Source organism: Hyaena hyaena, unplaced genomic scaffold (genome assembly GCF_003009895.1).
Source record: "Hyaena hyaena isolate Hyena2069 unplaced genomic scaffold, ASM300989v1 scaffold_114, whole genome shotgun sequence".
Lineage (NCBI taxonomy): Eukaryota > Metazoa > Chordata > Mammalia > Carnivora > Hyaenidae > Hyaena > Hyaena hyaena.
In genome coordinates, this window is record NW_024080746.1 from 2,383,711 (window position 1) to 2,407,245 (window position 23,535).

At 39.5% G+C, this 23,535-nt stretch overlaps 1 protein-coding gene across 2 annotated transcripts in view; it reads left to right on the forward strand.

Moving 5' to 3' along the window:
• Window positions 1-23,535, forward strand: part of TBC1D19 (TBC1 domain family member 19) — a 151,992-nt gene that overhangs the window by 106,368 nt on the left and 22,089 nt on the right. For both annotated transcript variants that reach the window (XM_039236646.1, XM_039236647.1), the window contains 2 exons: window positions 13,995-14,079; window positions 16,913-16,957. In XM_039236646.1, coding sequence (XP_039092577.1) covers window positions 13,995-14,079; window positions 16,913-16,957 — 130 coding nt within the window. The remainder of the gene's footprint in view (window positions 1-13,994; window positions 14,080-16,912; window positions 16,958-23,535) is intronic.

The window sequence follows — 23,535 nt, forward strand, 5'->3', positions numbered from 1 at the left end:
TGCATCTGCCTGCATCTGCACCCATGTACACAGCTCTCCTTTCGTGTTACTAGAGATAAGCTGCCCTCACTTTTGTCTATGACAAAACCAATCTTTACACCTGGACACTAAAACCCATGTCCCTTTGGTACTCAAAAGTAGTACAGTTGTTAGTTTTTCCTTTTTTTTTAAGTTTATTTATTTATTTTGAGAGAGAGGGAGAGAGAGTGAACATGTGAGCAGGGGAGGGGCAGAGAGAGAGAGAGAAAGACAAAGAGAGAATCCCAAGCAGGCTCCAGCCAGTCAGTGCAGAGCCCCACGAGGAGTTCACACTCACAGACCATGAGTCATGACCTGAGTTGAAATCAAGAGTCAGATGCTTCACTGACTGAGCCAGCCAGGTGCCCTTATTACTTTTTCTACTGTCAATTTTCTCCTATCTATCGGATCACTCCTCTCAGTATACAAGTATGCTGTCATGCCTTTCATCTAAAAAAAACATAGCAAAATAAAATGAAACAAAAATCTTTCTTAATCCCTCTTCCCACTACAACTCCATTCCTCTATTCCCTTATTCAGCAAAACTTCTTTTGACAAATCTGTATTATTTTCAGTTTCTATCCTCCTATTCTCTCTTGAATCCTCCTTTATTACTTTTCTTTTTGCCCAACTGTTCCACTAAAGTCACAAGCGACTTCATACTGTGGAATCTACTTCCCACTTCTCATCTTACTCATTTCATTCAATTTGTCACCCCCTCTCCTTGTCTTCTCTTTATTCACTTGTCTTTCTAGGATATTATGCCTTTTGGTTTCCTTCTGTCTTACCATCTGGCATTCTCATTCACCTTCTGGTTTCTCCTCATCTCCCTGTCTTACCCTGGAGTACCCCAAGGATAAGTCCTTGAACCTCTTTTCTGTCTTTTACTCTTTGCCTTTGGCGATCTCATCTTTCCTCATGGCTTTATATCAGCTATGTACTGACAACTCCCCATTTTGTATCTCTTTCTGGACCTCTCCCTTAAACTCCAGGCTTACTTATGTGCTCCCAGGGGGCTCTTCTTCTGCCAAAAATCCTATTACCCCAGGCTCATTTCCTGACCACTTTTAGGTCCCTAATTTAAGTAGCACTTTTCCTAGTATATACTTGGTGCATGTGTGCATGCATTATCTGTGTCTGCATTATTTTTTTCCATTGCAGTTAGTATGTGATATACAATATTATTTTGAACAGTTCCTACCACATAGTATGTGTTCAATAAATACTTGTTGGATGGAGAGGGGGAGGGAAGAGAGAGAGAGGGAGAGAGAGCAAGCCTTCAAAGGTAGATTTCAGTAACGGGCTAAATATGCAGGTTGAGATCGATGTAATAATCAAGAATGACTGGATTTTCTGGTTTTGGATAGTTAAAAGCATGGTGGCTCTGGGAATTCAGATTAGACATACAGAAAGAATGTATAGGTTGGAAGTCATGGACACAGAGAAGGGAAGATTTTTAAAGTTTGTTTTTCTGTTATAAGAATGTGATTAGAAATGAGAGCCCATGCCTAAGCAAGAAACTAGGCCAGTTTCTTCATTTTTTATTTTTCTCCCAGTATTCTCCAGTCATTGCAAGAGAGATTATTAGCACTGTTATCATCTATGCATTGGCTGTTAGACTCCAGGTCTACTGTAGCTATTTTATATACTTTAAAAGTATTTCTTATCTGTCAGGTAGGTTTATTCCCATTTTACAGATGAAGAAGCAGAGGCTCAGAGCCCAAGCTCATACATCTACCAGGACCCCAGGCCAGGTCTGCCCAATTTCAAAGCCTTTGTAAGCCACTTTGCCCTTTAATTTATGAAAAATCAAATCAGGGAAGAGTGTTTTAAAAATTGTTTTTGAAAACATATCATTTGAAATTCTCCAAATTGACTTGAATAAAAATGCAAGAGCACAAGTGAAAAAAAGCATATAATAGCTCTAAGTGATTTCCAATCAGTAACCATTGTTTCTTATGTGCCTTTAATAACATTTCTTAGAAACATTCACCCTAAATATTTTTTCAAGACACTAAAGAAAACTATAGGCTCGAGTAAATCTTTTGTAGCTATATATAGACATTTTAGGTGTAATTCTGCAAAATAAACTGTAGTTGAGACTTAACACATGCAGGTTCTTAGAGCTCTTCTAAATAATTTAAGTCCTTACCATGTGTAACCTCATCCTCATAAAGTTCAGTTTCACTTAATTACTAAGTAATCAAAGTTAAACTTTCTAGTTAATTTTCTAGTTAATATCTGGTTAATTGAAATTGCCATCTTTATATAATCACAACTTTAAAAACAAAAAGTTTGTCCATTTATTTTGAGAGAGAGAAAGAGAGCACATGTGAGTTGGAGAGGGGCAGAGAGAGGGTGAGAGAGAGAATCCCAAGCAGGCTCTGCACTGCCAATGTAGAGCTCAGCATGGAGCTCAAACCCACCAACCACGAGATCATGACCTGAACCAAAATCAGGAGTGAGACGCTTAACTGACTAAGCCACCCAGGTGCCTTCACAACATTTTATAGCAAATTTACAGTGGAACTGTTACTTCCTTACAGTTATCAAATTAGAGTCTCAGAAGCGAAAACAGCTCAGGTTAGAATGGAAGTTGGCAGACCTTTGCTTGTACACCCCTGTGGCACAACAGTACATGATGTCTGACATATGACCTCTGGCAATATCACCTTTCAGCCACCAGTATTCTCTATAGAGTGGTCTCAAATATCTTCCTGGGGCAAAAGACTCAAGGAGTATATATTTAAGCACAGAACCTATCCTAACAAGGAGGTTCCCACTAGCCTGATAAGGGAAAGTTAATCCAAACATTTCTTTAGGAACTGTTTTCCCTACAGACAATGCTAGAAAGATATATGTAGGAATATTTCTTTTGTATTATTTTAGCTTACTTTAATTGCATTAGTTTATTATTGATTGTTTAGTTTATTATTATATTAGCTGTATTGCTTCATTAATTATTTTCATTGTATTAGTTTATTATTGGTGCTATAACAAATTATCACAAATTTAGTGGCATATAACAAATAGTTAACAGACAGTGCAATATTGGTTTCAGGAGTAGAATTCATTGATTCATCACTTACATACAACACCCAGTGCACATCACAAATGCCTTCCTTTATACCCATCACCCATCTAAGCCACCCATCTAGCCCACCTCCCTCCGTCAACCCCGTAGTTTGTTCTCTATCATTAAGAGTCTCTTGAGGTTTGTTTCCCTTTCTTCCCCCTCTTCCCATATGTTTATCTGTTTTATTTCTTAAATTCCACATATGAGTGAAATTATATGGTATTATCTTTCTCATTCACTTATTTTGCTTATCATCATACATTCTAGCTCCATCCATGTAGTTGCAGATGGCACGATTTCATTCTTTTTTGATGGCTGAGTAATATTCCACTGATATACATACACCACATCTTTTTTTTTTAATTTTTTAAATTTATTTCTGAGAGACAGAGAGAGAGTGTGAGCAGGGGAGGGTCATAGAGAGAGGGATACACAGAATCTGAAACAAGCTCCAGGCTCTGAGCTAGCTGTCAGCACAGAGCCCGATGCGGGGCTTGAACCCACGAATTGTGAGATTATGACCTGAGCCAAAGTCGGACGCTGAACTGTCTGAGCCACCCAGGTGCCCCAACACATCTTCTTTGTTCATTTATCAGTTGATGGACATTTGGGCTCTGTTCATAGTTTAGCTATTGTTGATAAAGCTCTACAAACATTGGGTTTTTGAGTCTGTATTTTTGTATCATTTGGGTAAATACCTAACAGTGCAGTTGCTGGATTATAGAGTAGGTCTGTACCATAGGTCCAAGGGGCTGCACCAACAGTGCAAAAGGATTCCCCTCTCTTTGCATCATCAATACCTGTTGTTTCTTGTGTTGTTAATTTTAGCCATTCTGATAGGTGTGAGGCAGTATCTTATCATGGTTTCGATTTTTATTTCTCTGATGATGAGTGATGTTGAGTATCTTTTGAGGTGTCTGTTAGCCATCTAGAAAGATGTCTTCTTTGGGAAAGATTCTATTCATGTCTTTTACCCATTTCTTCACTAGATTATTTGTTTTTGGGGTGTTGAGTTTGGAAAGTCTTTATAGACTCTGGATACTAACCCTTATCAGATATCTTGTTTCCAAATATATTCTCCAATTCCATAGGCTGCCTTTTAGTTCTGTCAATTACTTCCTTCACTGTGCAGAAGCTTGTTATCTTGATGAAGTCCCAATAGTTCATGTTTGCTTCTGCTTCCCTTGCCTTTGGCGAGGAAGAAGTCGCTCCAGCTGAGATCAAAGAGGTTGCTGCCTGTGTTCTCCTCTAGGATTTTGATGGTTTCCTGTCTCACATTCAAGTCTTTCATCCATGTGGAATTTATTTTTGTGTATGGTGTAAAAAAGTGGTCCAGTTTCATTCTTCTGCATGTTGCCATCCAGTTTTTCCAACACCATTTGTTAAAGAGACTGCCTTTTTTCCATTGAATATTCTTTTCTGCTTTGTCAAAGATTCATTGACTATCCAGTTGTGGGTCTATTTCTGGGTTTTCTATTCTGTTTTGTTGATCTATGTATCTGTTTTTGTGCCAGTATCACACTGTCTTGATGACTCGATGACAGCTTTGTAATATAACTTGATATCCAGAATTATGATGCCTCCAGTTTTGCTTTTCTTTTTCAGGATTGCTTTGGTTATTTGGGGTCTTTTGTGGTTCTATACACATTTTAGGATTGTTTGTTCTAGCTCTGCAAAAAATGCTGGTGGCATTTTTCTAAGGAGGGCATTAAATGTGTAGATTGTTTTGGGTAGTATAGACATTTCAGCAATGTTTGTTCTTCCAATCCATGAGCATGGAATACTTTTCCATTTCTTTGTGTCCTCTTCAGTTTTTTTTATGTATTTGATAGTTTTCGGAGCTGTTTTTTTCCTGGTTGGTTTTCTTTTGTTCTTGTTTGTTTGTTTGTTTTCACCTCTCGTTTTTTTTTTTCCTTATGTGTTGAATTGTTTTTGGTGCAGTTGCAAATAAGATAGATTCCTTGATTTTGTTATTTCTATATAGAAATGTAACAGATTTCTGCACCCTGATTTTATATCCTGAAACTTTGCTAAATTCATGCATTAGTTCTAGCAGGTTTTTTGGGTGACTCAGGTTTTCTACATAAAGTATCGTGATATCTGCAAATAGTGAAAGTTTGACTTCTTCCTTGCTGCTTTGGATGCCTTTTATTTCTTTTTGTTGTCTGATTGCTGAGGCTAAGACTTCCAGTACTATGTTAAATAGTAATGGTGAGAGTGGACATCTTTGTCTTGTTCCTGACCATAAGGGTAAGGGTCTCATTTTTTTCCCACTGAGGATGATATTAGCTATGGGTCTTTCATATATGGCCTTTATAATGTTGAGGTATGTTCCATCTACCCCTACTTTGTTGAGAGTTTTTATCAAGAATGGATGATATATTTTTCAAATGCTTTTTCTGCCTCTATTGACAGGATCACATGGTTCTTATTCTTTGTTTTATTAATATGATAAATCATGTTGATTAATTTGCCAATATTGAACCAGCCCTGCAGCCCAGGAACAAATCCCACTTGATCATGGGGAATAACTCTTTTAATGTACTGTTGAATTCAGTTTGCCAGTATCTTGTTGATAATTTTTGCATCCATATTCTTCAGGGATATTGACCTGTAATTCTCCTTTTTAGTGGAGGTCTTTGTCTAGTTTGAAATCAAGGTAATGCTTGCTACATAGAATGAGTCTGGAAGTTTTCCTTCCATTTCTACTTTTTTGGAACAGTTTGAGAAGAATATGTATTAACCCTCCTTTACAAGTCTGGTAGAATTCCCCTGTGAAGCCATCTGGCCCAGGATTCTTATTTGTCGGGAAATTTTTGATTACTGATTCAATTTCTTTGCTGGCTATGGGTCTGTTCAAATTCTCTATTTATTCCTGTTTCAGTTTTGCTAGTTTGTGAGTTTCTAAGAGTTTGTCCATTTCTTCCTGATTGCCCAGTTTGTTGGAATATAATTTTTCATAGTATTCTCTGATAATTGCTTGTATTTCGGAGGAATTGGTTGTGACAAGCCCATTTTCATTTTGATTTTATCTATTTAGGTCCTCTCTATTTTCTTTTTGAGAAGTCTGGCTAAGGGTTTATCAGTTTTGTTTATTTTTTCAAAACACCAGCTCTTAGTTTCATTGATCTGTTCTACTGCTTTGTTTGTTTGTTTCTATATTGTTTATTTCTGCTCTAATCTTTACTGTTTCCCTTTTTCTGCTGGCTTTAGGCTTTATTTGCTGTTTCTTTTCTACTTCCTTGAGATGTAAGGTTAGGTTGTATGTTTGGAATCTTTCTTGCTTCTTGAAATAAGCCTGAATTGCAAAATACTTCCTTAGGACTGCCTTTGTTCCATCCCGAAAATCAAAAACCTTTGGTCTGTCACATTTTCCTATAAATTGGAGTTATAGATATCAGAAAGAATATAAAATTATTATCAAGTATAGATGTATAAAAATTAAAAGGAATTAACTGAAAGATCTTATAACTAATAAAGTAATTAAATGCATATTTATCAAATAAAATATTAAAATTATTTACTCTTTTAAATATGAGAAGTAATCATTTAAAATATATAATGGAAGATAAAGAGTTAGCGTAAGAGGCTGAACTCACTCACAAAGCCCCCTTCCACTATAAACATGAAGAAATACTTGATAGAGATAATAAAGAATGTGAATACACAGCCAAATATTCATCACAGTTTTCAGTGATGATACCCTTTGACTGGACAATTTGATTTCTATATATTTGTCCTACAGAGATACTCATATATGTGTGATACGACACAGTAAAAGGCAAATTATTTTGGCACTGCCAGAAATAGCATAAAATTGAAAATTATTTAAATGTTCTTTTATAGGGGACTAACCCATTAAATAAATTATGGTTTATACTTATAATGAAATGCAGTGTAGCTGTTAAAATGAAGCAGCTCTATATAAAGTAGCAAAGTGTTCATATATGCTGGTGTGAAAGGATGTCTAAAATTCATGTTAAGTTTAAAAAAAAAAAAAACAGTGGCACCGGGTGGCTCAGTTGGTTGAGCATCCGACTCTTGGTTTGCGTGCAGGTCATTATCTCCCAGTTCATGAGTTCAAGCCTCAAGTCAGCCTCCTTGCTGCTAGTGCGGAGCCTGCTTGGAATTCTCTGTCTCCCTCTCTCTGCCCCTCCCCTACTCGTGCGCTCTCTCTCTCTCTCTCTCAAAATTAATTGATTTTAAAAATATTTTTTAAAAAAAAACAGATATGTTCTACCTTTTGAGCTGAAACTGCTGTTGTGAAAGTTCCCAATAACTGAATCCAATGACCAATGGTCAGTCCTTCTCTTAACTGATCCCTTGACAACATTTAGCCCAGTTGTGTCCTTTCTTCACTTGGCTTTTAAGACACCACACTCTTTCTGGTTCTTCTCTTTCTTTACTGGTCATCAAAGGCGAACCCAGCATTTTGGGAACCTAAAGCTTATATAATTTGGGAAACCTTTTAAAGATAGAGAATATAATGTTACAAATAAATCATAACTAGTTAAGAGCACACAGAGTTGTTTAGAAAAAGGGGCAAAATCATGATAAATTATTAGAAAGGTAAGAAATTTAGGGCTTATTTTTCTGAGATCATATTAGGCAGTTTACTAGAAATTCATACATAGAAATGTTTTCTGACCACACAGTGGCTTCCTCTCCTTATTTAGAGCAAGCTATGCCTCCCAGCAATTCCCAGCACTCAAAGGCACCCATGCTAATGAGAAGTCCTAACACCTCTTCACTGGCATCATGGGAAATCCACCTCTGTTGGTTACTCCTCAGTCTCTAAGACTAGTTCCTTTCCTTCTTCTTCATATCTTTTTTTTTTTTAATGTTTTATTTATTTCTAGGAGAGAGAGAGAGAGACAGCGTGAGCAGGGGAGGGTCAGAGAGAGAGGGAGTCACAGACTGAAACAGGCTCCAGGCTCTGAGCTGGCAGTCAGCACAGAGCCCGACGCGGGGCTCGAACCCACGAACCGCGAGATCATGACCTAAGCGAAAGTCGGACGCTTAACCGACTAAGCCACCCAGGCGCCCCTCCTTCTTCTTCATATCTTAAGTTAAAGTGCCTCAGGTCTCAGTTCTTGGTTTTTTTTCTAGTTATACTCACTTACTGATTTCACCAAGCTCAACTATCTTATGATTTCCATTATCATCTATATGTTGATAACTTCTAAATTCATATCTTCATTCCAAACTTCTCTCCCAGTACTCTAGGCTGGGATCTCCAACTGCCTATTCAGGACCTCCATTTAGGTTTTTGGAGATATCCCAAATTTAGTATCTTGAAAACTGAAACCCTGATCTCACTCCTAAAATTGTTCCACTCAATTTGCCCTATTTCAACTGATGGTAACTTACTCTATCTTTCCACTTATTCAAATCAAGCATCCTTCCACTTGGCATCATCCTTGATTCCTATTTTTCTCTCGCACACACCATTCAATTTGTTAACAAATCCTGTCGTTCCTGCCTTTACATTATATTTAGAATTTGACTACTTTTCCACCATGTTGCAAGATGAATTCCCAGGGCAGCAGAGTCAGATTGAGATTAGCATGCCAAAGATTTACTATGGAATGCTCTTGGGATCCACAGCTGTAGAACAGCAGTCAATGAAGTAGGATTGAGCAGAGGAAGAAGTCTAACTGCCATGTAAATGGAAGCCTCAACTAATGCTGCAGAGTACTAAAGATGGGATAAGCCCTCAGACCTTTCCCGAGATGGGGGCAAGAAGCCCAGACCTTTTTCCCATGTACCAGTTGTCATTGGATACGGACCATTCCAGAAAAGGGGCATGATCCTTGAGCAGAATAGCTCTCTTCAGCAGAGGCATTCCCTGAAAGGAGCCGACTCCTAATGGTAGCTGAGGATTGTCTGCCTCATCACTACTAGCAGCTAAGTCCTTTATTCCTGAAGAGAATCCGGATGGCATATCCCAGCGCCCAATACACACTACTACCATCTTAATCCAAGCCATTGTCAGTAGTTTCCTATAGGGTCTCCCTCCTGCCCTTACCTTCCTTGGTCAATACTTTTCGCAATGGCTAGAGTGACCCCTATAAAATAGAAATTAGTTCATCTCACTGCTCTGCGGAAAATCCTGCAGTGGCTCTCCATTTCAGTGAAGGCCAGTATCCTGACAATGGCCTGCAATGCCTTGCATAATTTGGTCTGTCTTTACCTTTCTCATCTATCTCTTCCCACTCATCTGCTCTAGCCATATTCATGCTGTTCCTCTGACATTATTAGGCATAGCCCTGCCTTAGTACCTGTTTGATTGTTGACTCTTCTGCCTGGAATGCTCTACCTCTGACTATCTGTATGTTAAGTTTCTCAAGTCCTTTCAAGTCTCTGAGATGTTACCTTCTCAATGACACCTACTCTGGCCACTCTTTTAAATGGCAACCATCTTTTCCCATTTCCCCTTTAGTGGGTTTTCACAGCACTTACCACCTTATATACTATGTAATATAATTATTCATAAATATGATTCCCACCATAATTAAGCTCCATTTAATGCCTATCTCCTTTGTTGTATCCCAAGCACCGAGCACCTAGAACAGTGCCTGGTGCATTGTAGAAACAGAAGGAAAGAATTAGTGGACTGATTTTATTTTATTTTTTTAATGTTTTACTTATTTCTGAGAGAGAGAGAGAGAGAGAGACAGCATGACCAAGGGAGGGTCAGAAAGAGAGGGAGACACAGAATCTGAAGACAGGCTCCAGTTTTTGAGCTGTCAGCACAGAGTCCGACGCAGGGCTCGAACCACAAACCATGAGATCATGACCTGAGCTGAAGTTGGACACTTAACCAACTGAGCCACCCAGGCACCCCAGTGGACTGATTTTAAAAGATAACATCTGAGGCGCCTGGGTTTATGGCTTAAGCGTTTGACTTCGGCTCAGGTTATGATCTCACAGTTTGTGGGTTCGAGCCCCACATTGGGCTCTGTGCTGACAGCTTGGAGCCTGGAGACTGCTTTGGATTCTGTGTCTCCCTCTCTCTCTGCCTTCCTCCACTCACGCTCTGTCTCTCTCTCTCTCTCAAAGATAAATGAATGAATGAATGAATAAATAAATAAATAAAAGATAACATCTGTAGAAGTCATTTAGAATAGAGCACATAATAAAAGTAATTAAGAGATATGGCAGGTTGAGTAAGTGTAGGTCAGTCCTACATGTCAGAGGTGTCAGGTAGAAGTGAATAGAGAATGGAGGGAAGGCATCATTCAAAATGATAATGGCTAAGAATTTTCCAGAAATGTGGATAAACAAAATTTAAAGTTGAAGAAACATGACAGTCTTGAGCCATATAAATAAAAACAAACCCAGGGGTGCCTAGGTGGCTTATTTGGTTAACCTTCTGACTCTTAGTTTCAGCTCAGGTCATGGTCTTGCAGTTTGTGAGTTCAAGCCCCTCATCAGGCTCTGTGCTGGCAGTGCAGAACCTGCTTGGAATTCTCTCTCTTCTTTCTCTGCCCCTCCACTGTTTGTGTGTTCTCTCTCTCTCTCTCTCTCTCTCAAAAATAAATAAATAAATAAATAAATAAACTTTAAAAAATAAAAATAAGCCCCAAATTAAATCTATAGTGGGGAAAATAGAGTATAGAATAAAATTAAAATTGGTAGTAGTGATTGCAGCTAACATTTTGATAATATCCTCCATGTTCAGGTACTTTTCTACACACTTTATGTATGTTAATTAACACCTACAATAGCCTCTGATGTAGATATTCTTAGGGTATGCATATTATGTATGAGGAAACTGAAACACGAAGAATTCTGGTAACTTGCACAACGTCACACAGCTAGTAAGTCATGGGGCTGGAACTTCTACTGCAGTGGTGCAGTTTCAAAATAAATTCTGTATCAGTTAATGATTTTACCACAAAATGAGTTTATCAATAATGTTAGGCAAGTGGCAAGATTTCATTCTTTTTTGTGGCTGAGTAATATTCCATTGTATTTATATACCACACCTTCTTTATCCATTCATCTCTCTTGCCATTTGCAACAACATGAATGAATCTGGAACATATTCTACTAAGTGAAACAAGTCATATAGAGAAAGACAAATACCATAGGATTTCACTTATATGTGGAGTCTAAGAAAATGAAACAAATGACCAAACCAAAAAACAGATTTATAAATAACAGAACAAGCTGGTAGTTACCAGACTGGAGAGGAGTAAGGGGATGGACAAAATAGGTGAATAAGAGGCATAAGCTTCCAGTTATAAAGTAAATAAGTCATAGGAATGAAAAATACAATGTAGGGAATATAGTCAATAATATGATAACTTTGTATGGTGATAGGAGGTAACTGCACTTAGCAAGGGTTGCGTTATGTAATATATAGAATTGAGGAATCACTATGTTGTACACCTGAAACTAATATAACATTGTATATCAACTATACTTCAAGGAGAGAGAGAGAGACCTAGAGGAGAGAGAAGAGAAGAACATGTGAATTCAGAGGCAGAGATTAGAGCTGTGCAGGTTTGAGCCAAGGAATACTTGGAGACACCAGAAGCTGGAAGACGCAAGGGAGGATTCTCCCACAGAAACTTTGGGGGGAGTATGGCCCTGCCTGTACCTTGATTTTGGATTTCTGACCCTGTAGAACTGTGAGAGAATAAGTTTTTATTGTTTTAAGCCAGTAAAAAAATGCTAGGCAGAATTTCCTGTTTGAATCAGGATGCACTAGATTATAGGGCGATGACAAACACGTCCAAAATCTCAGCACAGATTTATTTCTTGCTCGTGGTCATGTCCATCTGATAGGATGGGACCTAGGACTGTGTCATCCTCACTCCAGAACCTCGGCTGAGGAAGTAGCCACTGTCTAGAACACTGCTGGTTGCCGTGCAGAGGGAAAGGGAATGTGGTTACTGCTCCAGTTCTTGAAGCTTTCATTTAGGAATTGTCAAATGACACGTATGTATTTCATTGACTAAAGAGCAAATCACGTGGCCACACCTAATCCCAAAGGAGCTGGAAAAGGCAGGCTGACAGAGGGGAAGAACCAGAAATATTTGAAGAAAAACACTAAAGACTTTCATAATCTAGGTGAATATATAGAGAATATTTTAAATGTTTAGAAGTGCAGAGGAACTTTCTAAGCATTACAGTTTTGGGAGATTTGAGCATATAAAACTTAAGAACATCTCTGTGTCAAAAATAACAAATTGTTTGAGCAAAGCCATTTGAAACATAGACCAAAGGTTAGAATTCTTAATATACAAAAAATGTAAACAAATCAATAATTTTAAAAACATCTATTTTAAAATGGACTAAGATGATGAACTGGAAAATAACAAAAGAAATGCAAATGGAAAAGTATTCAACCATATTAGTAATTAAAGCAAAATGCTATTTTTATTTATAAGATGCTGATAACCTGTTCTGAAGAGAATAAGAGAAAAGATTCACTGTCTTGTTGCTGTATTTATTAAAAACAAAAACAAAACAAACTCTATCTAGAGGACAGTTTGACAGTGCATGTCAAAAGTTTTAGATTTAAAATGCCCATCACTTTTGACCAGATAGCTAGTCTAGTTTTAAGAACTTGAGTAAGGGTGTATATAAATGTTTAGCTATAGGGAACTTTACTGCAGCATTGTTCATAGTTGGGAAAAAGTGGAAATAATTTAATGTTCAACATTTAAAGACAAGCTAGATAAACTATGTTTATTCATATAGTGGCATATTCTGCAACATTAAAAAATGTGGGCTGGGAATATTTATGTTATAATACTGAGAGAAAACAGAACAGTATGCATAACTGTTGTTTGAAAAATGTATGTACGTATGTATAAGAGCAGTCTGAAAGATATACATCAAGATATTAACACTGATGGGCTTATGGGTGTTTTTCTCTCCTTTTTTGATGATCTGTATTTCCACCTTTTACCATAACAGTGTATTGCTTGTGTAGTCTTCTAAAATACAATAAAAATAAATCAGTGGCAATGGTTGGTGCACATTCACCAGTGGTCCTCACTGATGCTCGACCTCCCTATCTATTCTTTTTCTAAAGCTGGGCCCCCTTTTTATGTCCTGGACCCACAGCTTCTCCATTGGCTCCTGCTTCCTAGTCCAACCCTGACTTTGTGCCCCTGTCCTGTTAACTGGGCTTCTACCTTTTCCTGTCATTCTCGATTCTTTTCTCAGTAGCATCTTTTGAATCCCAGGTTTTCCAATACCAGGACCCAGATTGCCTATCACTAAACACCTTGGGATTGACCTCCTGCCCCCAAGTTGCAAGCTGCTCTCAGCAACCCAGTTCCCTCCTAAGGACATCCTTGATCCTGACTTTCTGCTGTTCCTTTTGTCATCTGCAGGCAGACTTGCCACACTCCACCTGCTGGTCGGGACAACCAGCTTCTGACCTGTGTCAGCTGCCTCACGTTCTGCTAAGGCCGTCCCTTCTCGGTGCCACAAGCCAGCCGCCTTCCCTGACCCACCTGCATCCCCTCAGAGACTCTAGTTCCCGCTTCCTGCACTTCCCAACTGCTCTCCGCATCACTGTAGTACCTGGCGTCGTCCTACACATGTGTCATCATGTTAAATTTCCCCCAGAGATTTCTCTTTCCGCATAGAAAACACAATAAGAGAATCAACTGGTAGTGACATACGTTATCTGCTGTTGTTTAAGGTCTACGTGGCTCGCGGTGAGAAGTCTTTGGGTGGACTTGGCCATCACACTTGGCATCCCCTGTAACACTTAGCACACGTGTACCAACAGAGGGCACTCCTCCCATTTCCAGGCACAATACTGAATTGGAAAGGCTCTACCTCCATGCCTCCTAGGAAGGAAATAGCAATGAATTAATTACCTGTTAGAAAACAGCGCTTAATTATTTGTTTCTTCCCCTGCTATACCTAGGTATTACTTTGTTTCTCCCGGGATACATCTGTGTTGGGTCATTTTGCGTACAACAGCGCTTCACCACCAAAATCATACATAAGAGGTAAAATTTTAGTTACAAAAAGGGAGTATTTTTTAAGACTTACAAAATCGTAACAAGACTGTTATATTTTATAGCATATATGAGTGTTGTTAAATTTTTTATTGGCCTTACTTCATGAAATTCCTCTCAGATTACTGTAACGATGCTTTCACTCCTACTCAAATCACGGCCAGCCGAGCAACTCAGCACAATCACAGTCAAGTGGTTCCCACAAACAGCACTTGATGTTACCTCCTTTATCTTTCCTGTTTGCTCTCTCCTCTATTACTGTTTTTGTCATATCTGTTGACTTTTATTTCCCCCCCAACTATGAGTTTATCACACGAATTTGCTTTTTCTACTTATTTTTTTACCTTCTCTAAATGTTTCTCTCAAAATGTTCTACCGCACTTAAAATTTGATGTAATTTATATGCTATTAGCTCTCTAATTTCTATTTTAGTGCTTTCTGCTCTTCTTTATCACTAGCTGCCTACAAGATATTGCTATTTCAATATCCTGCTATTACCTGAACCTGAACTAATTTCAACAGGAAGCCTTTCCCAATTTCTCCTTTTTATTAAGTGGTGAACACCCAGCACTGAAAGCTTATAACCCTATTGTGTATGATCATTCTCTGTTCCCATAAGGAAAGAAACTGTTTCTCCCGTATCTCCTTAGTCTAACTGTCTGCCTGATTACTATAACCCCTGCCCTAGGATGGGCCTATATTACGTCAAACTCCCACTCCCCCTAAGCTGAGGGGGAGAGGGGCTCTCTCAATTCCACTGCTTCTAAACTGAACTTATAGAAACCTTTGGTGTGCTTGTTTGTTTCTTTAACAACATTTAACATTTAACAACAACAAACATTTGCTAAAAAGCTGACTGTGGAACTTAATTATTTAATGGGTTCACCTCTAAATTCAACCAAGATTTTAAGGCCCTCTATTAGTCAATCTTAATCTAGCTAACTTGATTCCCTGATTCTTCCACATTACCATATTTATTCTGGCCTGCATATATTCCCTACATATGGAAGGATTCCCACTCCTCCACCCCAAAATCACAGGTCTTTGAAGAACTAGGCTATATCTTACTGCATCAGAAAAACATATTTTTCCTTCCTGTGTAAAGAAAAACCCAGTTCTCTCCTACTGTCTTTCTCTCCCATGTGTATCATTCACCATTCATACAAAACATTCCATTTCTGACACCAAATATGTAGGAATTTTCCCTAAAACAAGAAGCAAGTCTCTGACACCAGCTGGGTGTCCTACAACTTAACTCAGTTCTGCCCTATGTACCCAGAGATAGGATCAGATCCCATAGACGAAGGGCTCAGTCCCATGAGACTGCCACCCCCTCACACACACACATACACTCTTCTGATGACAGTCAAAAACCCTATATATCACCTGTGTTTCTGACCATCCAGCTATAGATTGGAGGTTCCAACAACCTGTTTTTGGGTTCAATTAATTTGCCAGAGCGGCTCACAGAACTCAGGGAAATGTACACCTACCAGTTTATTAAAGGACATGATAAAGGATACAGATGAACAGCCAGATGAAGACATACATAGGGCGAGGTCTAGGAAGGTCCTGAGCGTAGGAGCTTCTGTCCCCTTGGAGTTGGGGGTGTGTCACCTCCCAATGTTGATATGTTCATCCACCTGCAAGCTCTCTGAACACCTTACTATTTGGGATGATACAGAGGTGTCCACACGTAGGCATGATTAATTATTAACTCCATTTCCAGCTCCTGTCCCCCCTCTGGAAAATGCAAGATGGGGCTGAAAATTCCAGAATTCTTATCATGACTTGGTCTTTCTGGTGACCAGTCCCCATACGGGAGTCCACCAGAGTCACCCTAGTAGAACAAAAGGCGCTCCTAGTGTCTTATCACATAGGGTTTTCACCTACTCCCGTATTTAGTACCGAGCTAGTACTCTCTCTCACCCCCTCGTTCTCTCTCCTCTACCTTTATTATTTCATCCTTCTTACTCACAGGCTCAGTGCTTGTTGTCTCCACCTAACCTACACTGCTCATGCTTCTTATTTGTCTCCTCTCTGCCACCACTCCCAACAAAAATAGTGAAAAAAATTTAACTTAAAACCTTACCTTAAAGCCAAGTGCAATAATGCAGGAGACTTTTCAATAGAAAAGTCAAAGAAAAGTATTAGAAAAAACTATCAAGATAAAAAGCTATCTAATGATATTCAGTGGAAGGTGAGGGGAAAAAAAGCCTCAGAACCTTAAAAGTTGAGGGAAAGCTATTTTTTTAACTACTGTAAACATTTGATTATGGAGAATATACTTTCATTTTCTGAAACAATTCTGCTTTCCAATATTTAGCCTCACTCTTGGACCACATGAACTGTTTTTAGGACTCAGAAAATATTACCACTATATGGTTTAAGACATTTACTTTGCAACTTTTCTGCACATTCCATAAGAATGTAAAACTAATGAGGCTCTGCAAAGCTTAGGACTTACTTTAATGAATAGATTAGAATTATTTATAATTAGCAAAACAGCTCTATGCTTCTAAATAGACGCTTCTCTTCTTAAGTGCTTAAGGCATTGGAAAGCATTTGTTCTTTTAATTATTTTGAATCAATTGCCTCATACTTAAATTGGTGTTATGACTTTAATTGATGAAAGGATTTGCTAATATCAAAAGATTATCTGGTATATTTTCAAATTAATTCTATTTCCTAAAATGAGGTGAAAGGAGATTGTACTATGGTAGTTTTAAAAATTCCATTACTAGTACATCCACAAAATTAGTTTATTTTTACAAATTTATTTTATTTAATCATATTGAAACCTTCTGTGTTTTTTTTCTTACAGGAAAACTAGGACTAGAAGAATATGCAGTATTTTATCCACCAAATGGTAAGAGTAATACTATTGCTTCCTCTAGTGGGAAATAGAGAAATTACAGCTTTTATAACAAATGTGACACTGTCTGTGTTTAGATGAATAATAACTTATTATCTAAAATAAGCCTTGTATGGAATCCCTATTTTAATGAACTTCTCTATGTTTGTGGTAGGCGTGCATTAAATTCTGTACACCCTCGTTGGCTTTCCTCGAAACCAGTAGTAATGTCTGTGGGGAAGCTAAGCAGACTCAGGTCCAGGGTGTTTCATTTTCCTCTGAAGGACACTGACTGGGTCCTTCCAGGACCTTCGTTCTGACTTCCCTGCAGCAGCCCTCAAATCCGTTGAGCGTATTGCCTTGGGTTATGCTCTCTTGTTCTCCTAATTTGACAAGGGTGGTATTTATGAAATTAAAAGATTTTTAAGAAATATGTCAGCCAAATAATCTATTTTAACTACATAAAGTGATCAGATGTCTAATGACCTCATTAGATATTAAATATCCCTTTGAGATTATTGGAGAGTTTCTAAGATCTGCTTTTTGGAAAAGCAATCTAGGACATCCTTTATTAGGATAACATTAGGTTGCACCCTGAAGTTCTCGTACCCCGACAGAATTAAGAACATGGGCTTTGTTACCCAGCACACCTGGGTTCAGATCCCAGTTCCTCCAGCTCATCCTATGACCTTGGTAAGTTCCAGGACTTCACTGAACTTTGGATGCATCATCTAGGCCACATGGATCAAATGAGACACAGTATCTAAAACGGCAAAGACTGATATGCAGTGAGTGCTCAAAAACTGCAGCCACTACTGGTGGGTTCAGCTTTATCATTGACCCCCACATGTGAAAGTCACACTTGTTCTGTCCACACACCCATCGGTGGGATCTCTGGGCTTCTTTCACGGCCCCCCTCCCCCGCCCCCACCCCACCCTTTTTCTGGGGCTCTTTTTCACACACATTCTTGGCTCTGTGTGTTCATTACTCTAAATTTATATCTACAATTCTGACCTCTGTGTAATTAACTCAGGCTTAACATATCTCATCTTAAATCCATTCATTTATGTTCCAATAGCCACTGTCCAAAAACTAAAACAAAAACAAAATAAAATCAAGACCAACAACAAGAAAGCCATGCTACTTGTGTCACAATTCACTGTGCTCTCATCTAACCGAAAGTGGCCGTCCTTGACTCCTCTCAGTCTTGCACGCCTATCAGGTAGTAAGTCACCAGGGCCCTCCAAGTTTTATCTTCCAAACGCATCCCGGGCCTCTCTCGTCTTCTCTTCCCCACCGGACCCGTCCTTATCCAGGCTTCACCTTCTCTCTCATTGTCTTTCACAGTGCTGCCTGAGCTACACATCACAAAGGAAAATCTAAAAATTGCGCTTTTTTGTCCTTCAAGTTGGCTCTTTTGAGAAAGAGCGGGGGAGGGGCAAAGGGGCACTGCGAGTCCTAAGCAGGCGCCCAGAGCCCCGCCTCACAACCGCGAGGTCGCTCCTGAAACAGAATCAAGAGTCAGACGCTCACGCGACTGAGCGACCCGGACACGCCTCCTTAAAGTTTTCTTAATGGCTTCTCATCTCTCCATACGTATCGTCCAAGCCTCTCAGCCTGGCGTACGAGGACCTCTTTGGACTAGGCCCGTATTCAATATGACTTCTAGCTTTGTGTCTTAGCTCTTCCTGCCTCGCTTTCTTTTATCATAGCAGTATCAGACGATTAACTCACACGTGCACACGCACCCCTGCGTACTCTCTCAGAGCACCATGCAGGACTCAGCTCAGGCGTGATCCTTTTCAGGAAGCTTTCCGTGAGCCCTCAGGTTTGTTAAGGACCCTTTTTTTAGCTCCCATGATACCCAGTGTGACAGCCTTTTGTATCTCTTATTGTATTGTCATGACATTATTTTTGTGCTTTACCTTCCCCTCTAGATTGCAGGCTTCTTAAGGTATAAGGCCATATCATTCATTTTTGTTCCCTCAGTACCTAGCTGTAGTAGGAGTTAGTATTTATTTGGACTGCATTAGAGAGGGTTTTTAATTTTAACATTTATTTATGTTTATTCCCTCTCCTTCTCCAGAAACTATTTTAGATGACTTTTTTTGTTTTAATAGTTTATTGTCAAGTTGGTTTCCATATAACACCCAGTGCTCATCCCCACAAGTGCCCTCCTCCATGCCCATCACCCCCCTTCCCCTCCCCCTCACCCCCATCAGCCCTCAGTTTGTTCTCAGCATTCAAGAGTCTCTCATGGTTTGCCTCCCTCTCTCTCCCCAACTATTGTTCCCTTTCTTCTCCCCCATGGTCCTCCATTAAGTTCCTCCTAATCCACCTAGGTGTGCAAATAGATGGTATCTGTCCTTCTCTGCCTATTTCAGATGACTTTTTATGTTTATCCAAGAATCAGGAAGCCAGGGGGAAAATACCTCTGAAGAGCCAAAGGAGGTGTCCATGGAGTCAAACTCCTGCTCTCTCCATGCCTGGGAGAGCTTTTCCAACTTAGTTTAGAATATACTAGCTTTTACTTAACATATGTGCCTAACAAGCTTGGCTTACTGGTGTTTGTGCCCCCCTACAAAAGTGGAAGTGTAGACAGAGGCTGATACAGACAGGAAAAATGACTGACAACAGCACAACGACAGTCAGAGGCTTCACAAAGGAACACATATAAACCGTAAACCAGCACATCAGAACACTCCAGAAAAGCAGCGTGGGACCATTTTATGTAAAAGCCAGTAACCTTGTGACTTTTTAAAAAGTTATAGTGCATGCGTTTCTACATAGTTATAGTGTACGTACTATAATAATTCAAGACTTTTATTAGGCACTGAAGACACCAAAAAACAAATTGCTGTAATAACAATCATAACAGCAGTCACAGCAGCAACAGCGAACATTTTCTAGGCAGGACTGTGTACCAGGCAGTGTACATGACATGTGCTAATTGACATTACGTGTGGTAATTCACTTGATCCCTACAAGGCAGTAACCTTCCAAGGCAGGGGCAAATATTACCCCTGTTTCTAGACAAAGAAGCTGAGGCACAGAGCATACATTTGCCCCGCTGCTGAGTGGCAAAGCCAGGCTTTCAATCCAAAGCTCTTTGACCTGTTTTCTTGATCACCATGCCCTGTTACCTCAGAAAATGTTACTGTGTGTTAATGTTATAGTGGCTTTTAGCAGAAAAGAAAGGGGTTACTATATTGAAAAAGTAGACGTGTAGAATAGCTTCTAGAAAGATTTTCGTTCAGAATAAAAATAGTTTAATACTAAACGAGGCAAGCCTACAGCTGCTGGTAAACTTTATTCTTCAGAATGATTTTTCCTGCAGGTTTTCTTAGAGCCTTGCCAGAATCAGACGGCGCCCTCTTCTCTGGGCAGAGCCTGAAGTTGCAGAGCAAGAAGAGACAAAGACGAGTCAGTCTGCTTTCCCTTTCTCCTTTACGCAAGGCAGTACTAGGCAACACTTTTACATTATTCGTTCCACTTCCGCCAAAAATAGGATTACTTTAAAATCTTAAGGACACCTCTGCCACTCGCCTCATTAGAGGCCTTGTCAGTGGACAGATTTGTGCAGGAGATTCATTTAACAGCTGGTAGGCAAAACTTCTGAGCTGAAGAGGGTTTTCACAGGAATTATATAAGCGTCTCTTGTTCTTATTTTTTGTTCCATTTATATAAGTTGTTTTTATTTATTCATTTAATCTGTATATAGTCCCACTCTGGCTCCCTCTTCTATTCTAGGCGGGTGATCTGCTGTAAAAAGTACCTGCTGTCAAGGAGCTTACATTCTAGCGAGGGAGATAAGCAATAAACAAGTAAATAAATAACTAATGAAAATAATATCAGAGAGTGTGATGTGAACCATGAAGGGGGACAGAAATTAAAAGTAGAGAGGGAGGTGAAGGAGGGTGTGGCTTTAAGTTAGGGGATTTACCTTTAAGGTAAGGTCACCTTTGGTAAGATGATCAGGAAAAGTCCTTCTAAGGGGGTAGAATATGAACAGAGACCCAAATATGCAGAGCGAGCTGTGCAATGAAGTGGGAGAAGAACATTCCAGAGGGACTATATAGCATGTTTAGAGGCCTAAGACAGGCACCTACTTGATGGTTTGAAAGAACAACACGAGAGCCGGTGTGACAGTGACGGTGAGCAAAACACAATCTGGTACAAGGTGAAGCAGGAGATGTAGGGGCCAGGTCACATGGTGACACAGGTGACCTAAAGTTCTGTCTAGTAAGTCCAGTGTCTGGCCTTCCTCAGGGATAGTTTCTGTTTATTTCTTGTTTTCATGCGAATGGGCTATACTTTCTTTTTTTTCTCATTTTAATTCCAGTATAGTTAGCATACAGTGTTATGTTAGTTTCAGGTCTACAGCAGTGATTCAACTTTCTATACATTACTCAGTGCTTGTCATGATAAGTGTACTCTCAGTGTCCTTGAGCTGTACTTTCTTATTTCTTTGCGTGCCTGGTACATTTTTTGTTGATCGCTAGATATCGTGAATATTACAGTGTGGTAACTCTAGAAGTCAGATTGTTTCCCCTCCCCGGAATTTGTTGTTGTTGCTGCTTGTAGTGTATCAGTCATTTGTTTAGTGACTTTTCTAAGCTACTTTTGTCAATATTGTGGAGTTTTTCTATGGAGTGCCCACTGAGGTCTCTGTCCCATTAGCTTAGTGGTCAGCTGGTAATTTGACAGACATTTCCTTAAACATCAGAAGCCAAAGGAAAAAAAAAATCTACCCCAGTCTTTGCAGGATGGCTCTATGTTGAGGTACTCCATCAAGGCTTAGCCAGGCCATTTGATTTTTTTTTTTTCTAAGTTTATTTACCTATTTTGAGAGGGAGAAACTCTAGAGAGAGAACAAGGGGAGGAGCAGAGAATGAGGCAGAGAGAGAATCCCAAGCAGGCTTCACACTGTCAGTGCAGATCGCAGTGTAGGGCTTGAACTAATGAACCATGAGATTATGACCTGAACCAAAACCAAAAATCAGATGCTTAACCGACTAAACCACCCAGGCGCCCCTCAGCAGGCGATTCAGAGTTCTACCTTAGCCTTCACTTCCTGCTTGCACAGGGCCCAGAAGTCTGGCAGAAGTAAAAGTTGAAGTACTTCTCAGGTCTTTTCCAGATCCCCTAAAATGCAGAGGAGTTTTTCAAAGCCTTTATATCTGCATATATATCCTTCCAGAGCACCTTCATTTCCAGGGTTGTCAGTCTGTCCACTGCTTGCCTCGTCTGTTATCCTCTGCTGTCCCAGGGAGCTTCCGCTAGTATATTTGCATTTAAAGGCTTTCAATAAGCGGGCAGGCCACTTCAGCCCAATCCCTCAGATAGTTCCTAGACAGGGCAAAACACACAACCACAAGTTTTCAACTCAAGCTCCCTATTGCCAGCAAGCTGCACCGAGAACATGGGTGGCTATCTTCATAACTGCCTCCAAGCTGGAGGATTGGAGGTGGAAGGCAGGTAAATTAAGGTACCGCAATGCTTGCTTTCCAACATTCAGCAGCTTCTCTTTTCATGAAGGATTTCCTTGGTTGTAATTTTTTTAATTTTTTTTTTTTGTTTCATTTTACTTTGTGTTTTTCAAAACAAATTCTAGAACTCAGAAAAGTTGATCTAACGGTGCTAGCCAGCTTACCCATTGCTTTAGCAGAAGGACAGTTTTTGAGTCCCCTACTCTTCTCTTCCCAGTGACATCTCTTCTCTGATTCCTGACTGGTATGTTTAAAAGATCATGCTCACTACTGTGTAGAATAAAAGTGTCACTCTATAGGGTGCCTGGGTGGCTGAAGCATCTGCCTCTTGATCTCAGCTCAGGTCTTCAGGTCTTGATCGCAGGGTCATGAGTCCAAGCCTCACATTGGTCTCCATGCTGGGCATGGAGCCTACTTAAAAAGAAAAGAAATATCACTGTAATGTAAGCTTCAAGAGAATAAGGACCTTTTGATGACCAAGAGATCTAGCACCTAGGATCATGCATAGCATAAAGTCACTGCTCAGTAAACATGAATGAGAGAAAAAAGAGTGAGGGAATGAATATAGAAGAATATAGAGGAACAAGAATAGAAGTAAAGAAATGAGATGGGAGAAATACACATAGATCTGACTGAGATTTAAATAAGCAGCACAATATGCTAGTACCATTTGTTTCCTATAAGACAAGAGAAAATGATTAGTTGCTAGTGAACATTAGGTAGAGGGCTTTTAGGACTCTAGATCAGGGCAACTCCATGCCCCTTCCACCCCTCACACCGCCCCCCACCCCCATCCCCAGGCAACATTTGTCAATGTCTGTAGACACTTTGGTTGTCAGAACCAGGAGGAGGGGGGTTTGACCAGTGTTGCATGAGTAGAGGCAAGGGATGCCGTTAAACCTACAGTGCACAGGACAGCCCCTCACAGCAAAGACTAGGAAAGGTTCTTGGAAGAAATAGTGAAAATATGCCATTTTAAACCTGCTTACAAGTGTCCAGTTGATAAATAACAAGGTACTTTGTCATCTATATTAATTAAAGTAAAAACATCTCATAATTCAAAATTTATTTGATGTGTAACTTTAGACATAAATTGAAAACCT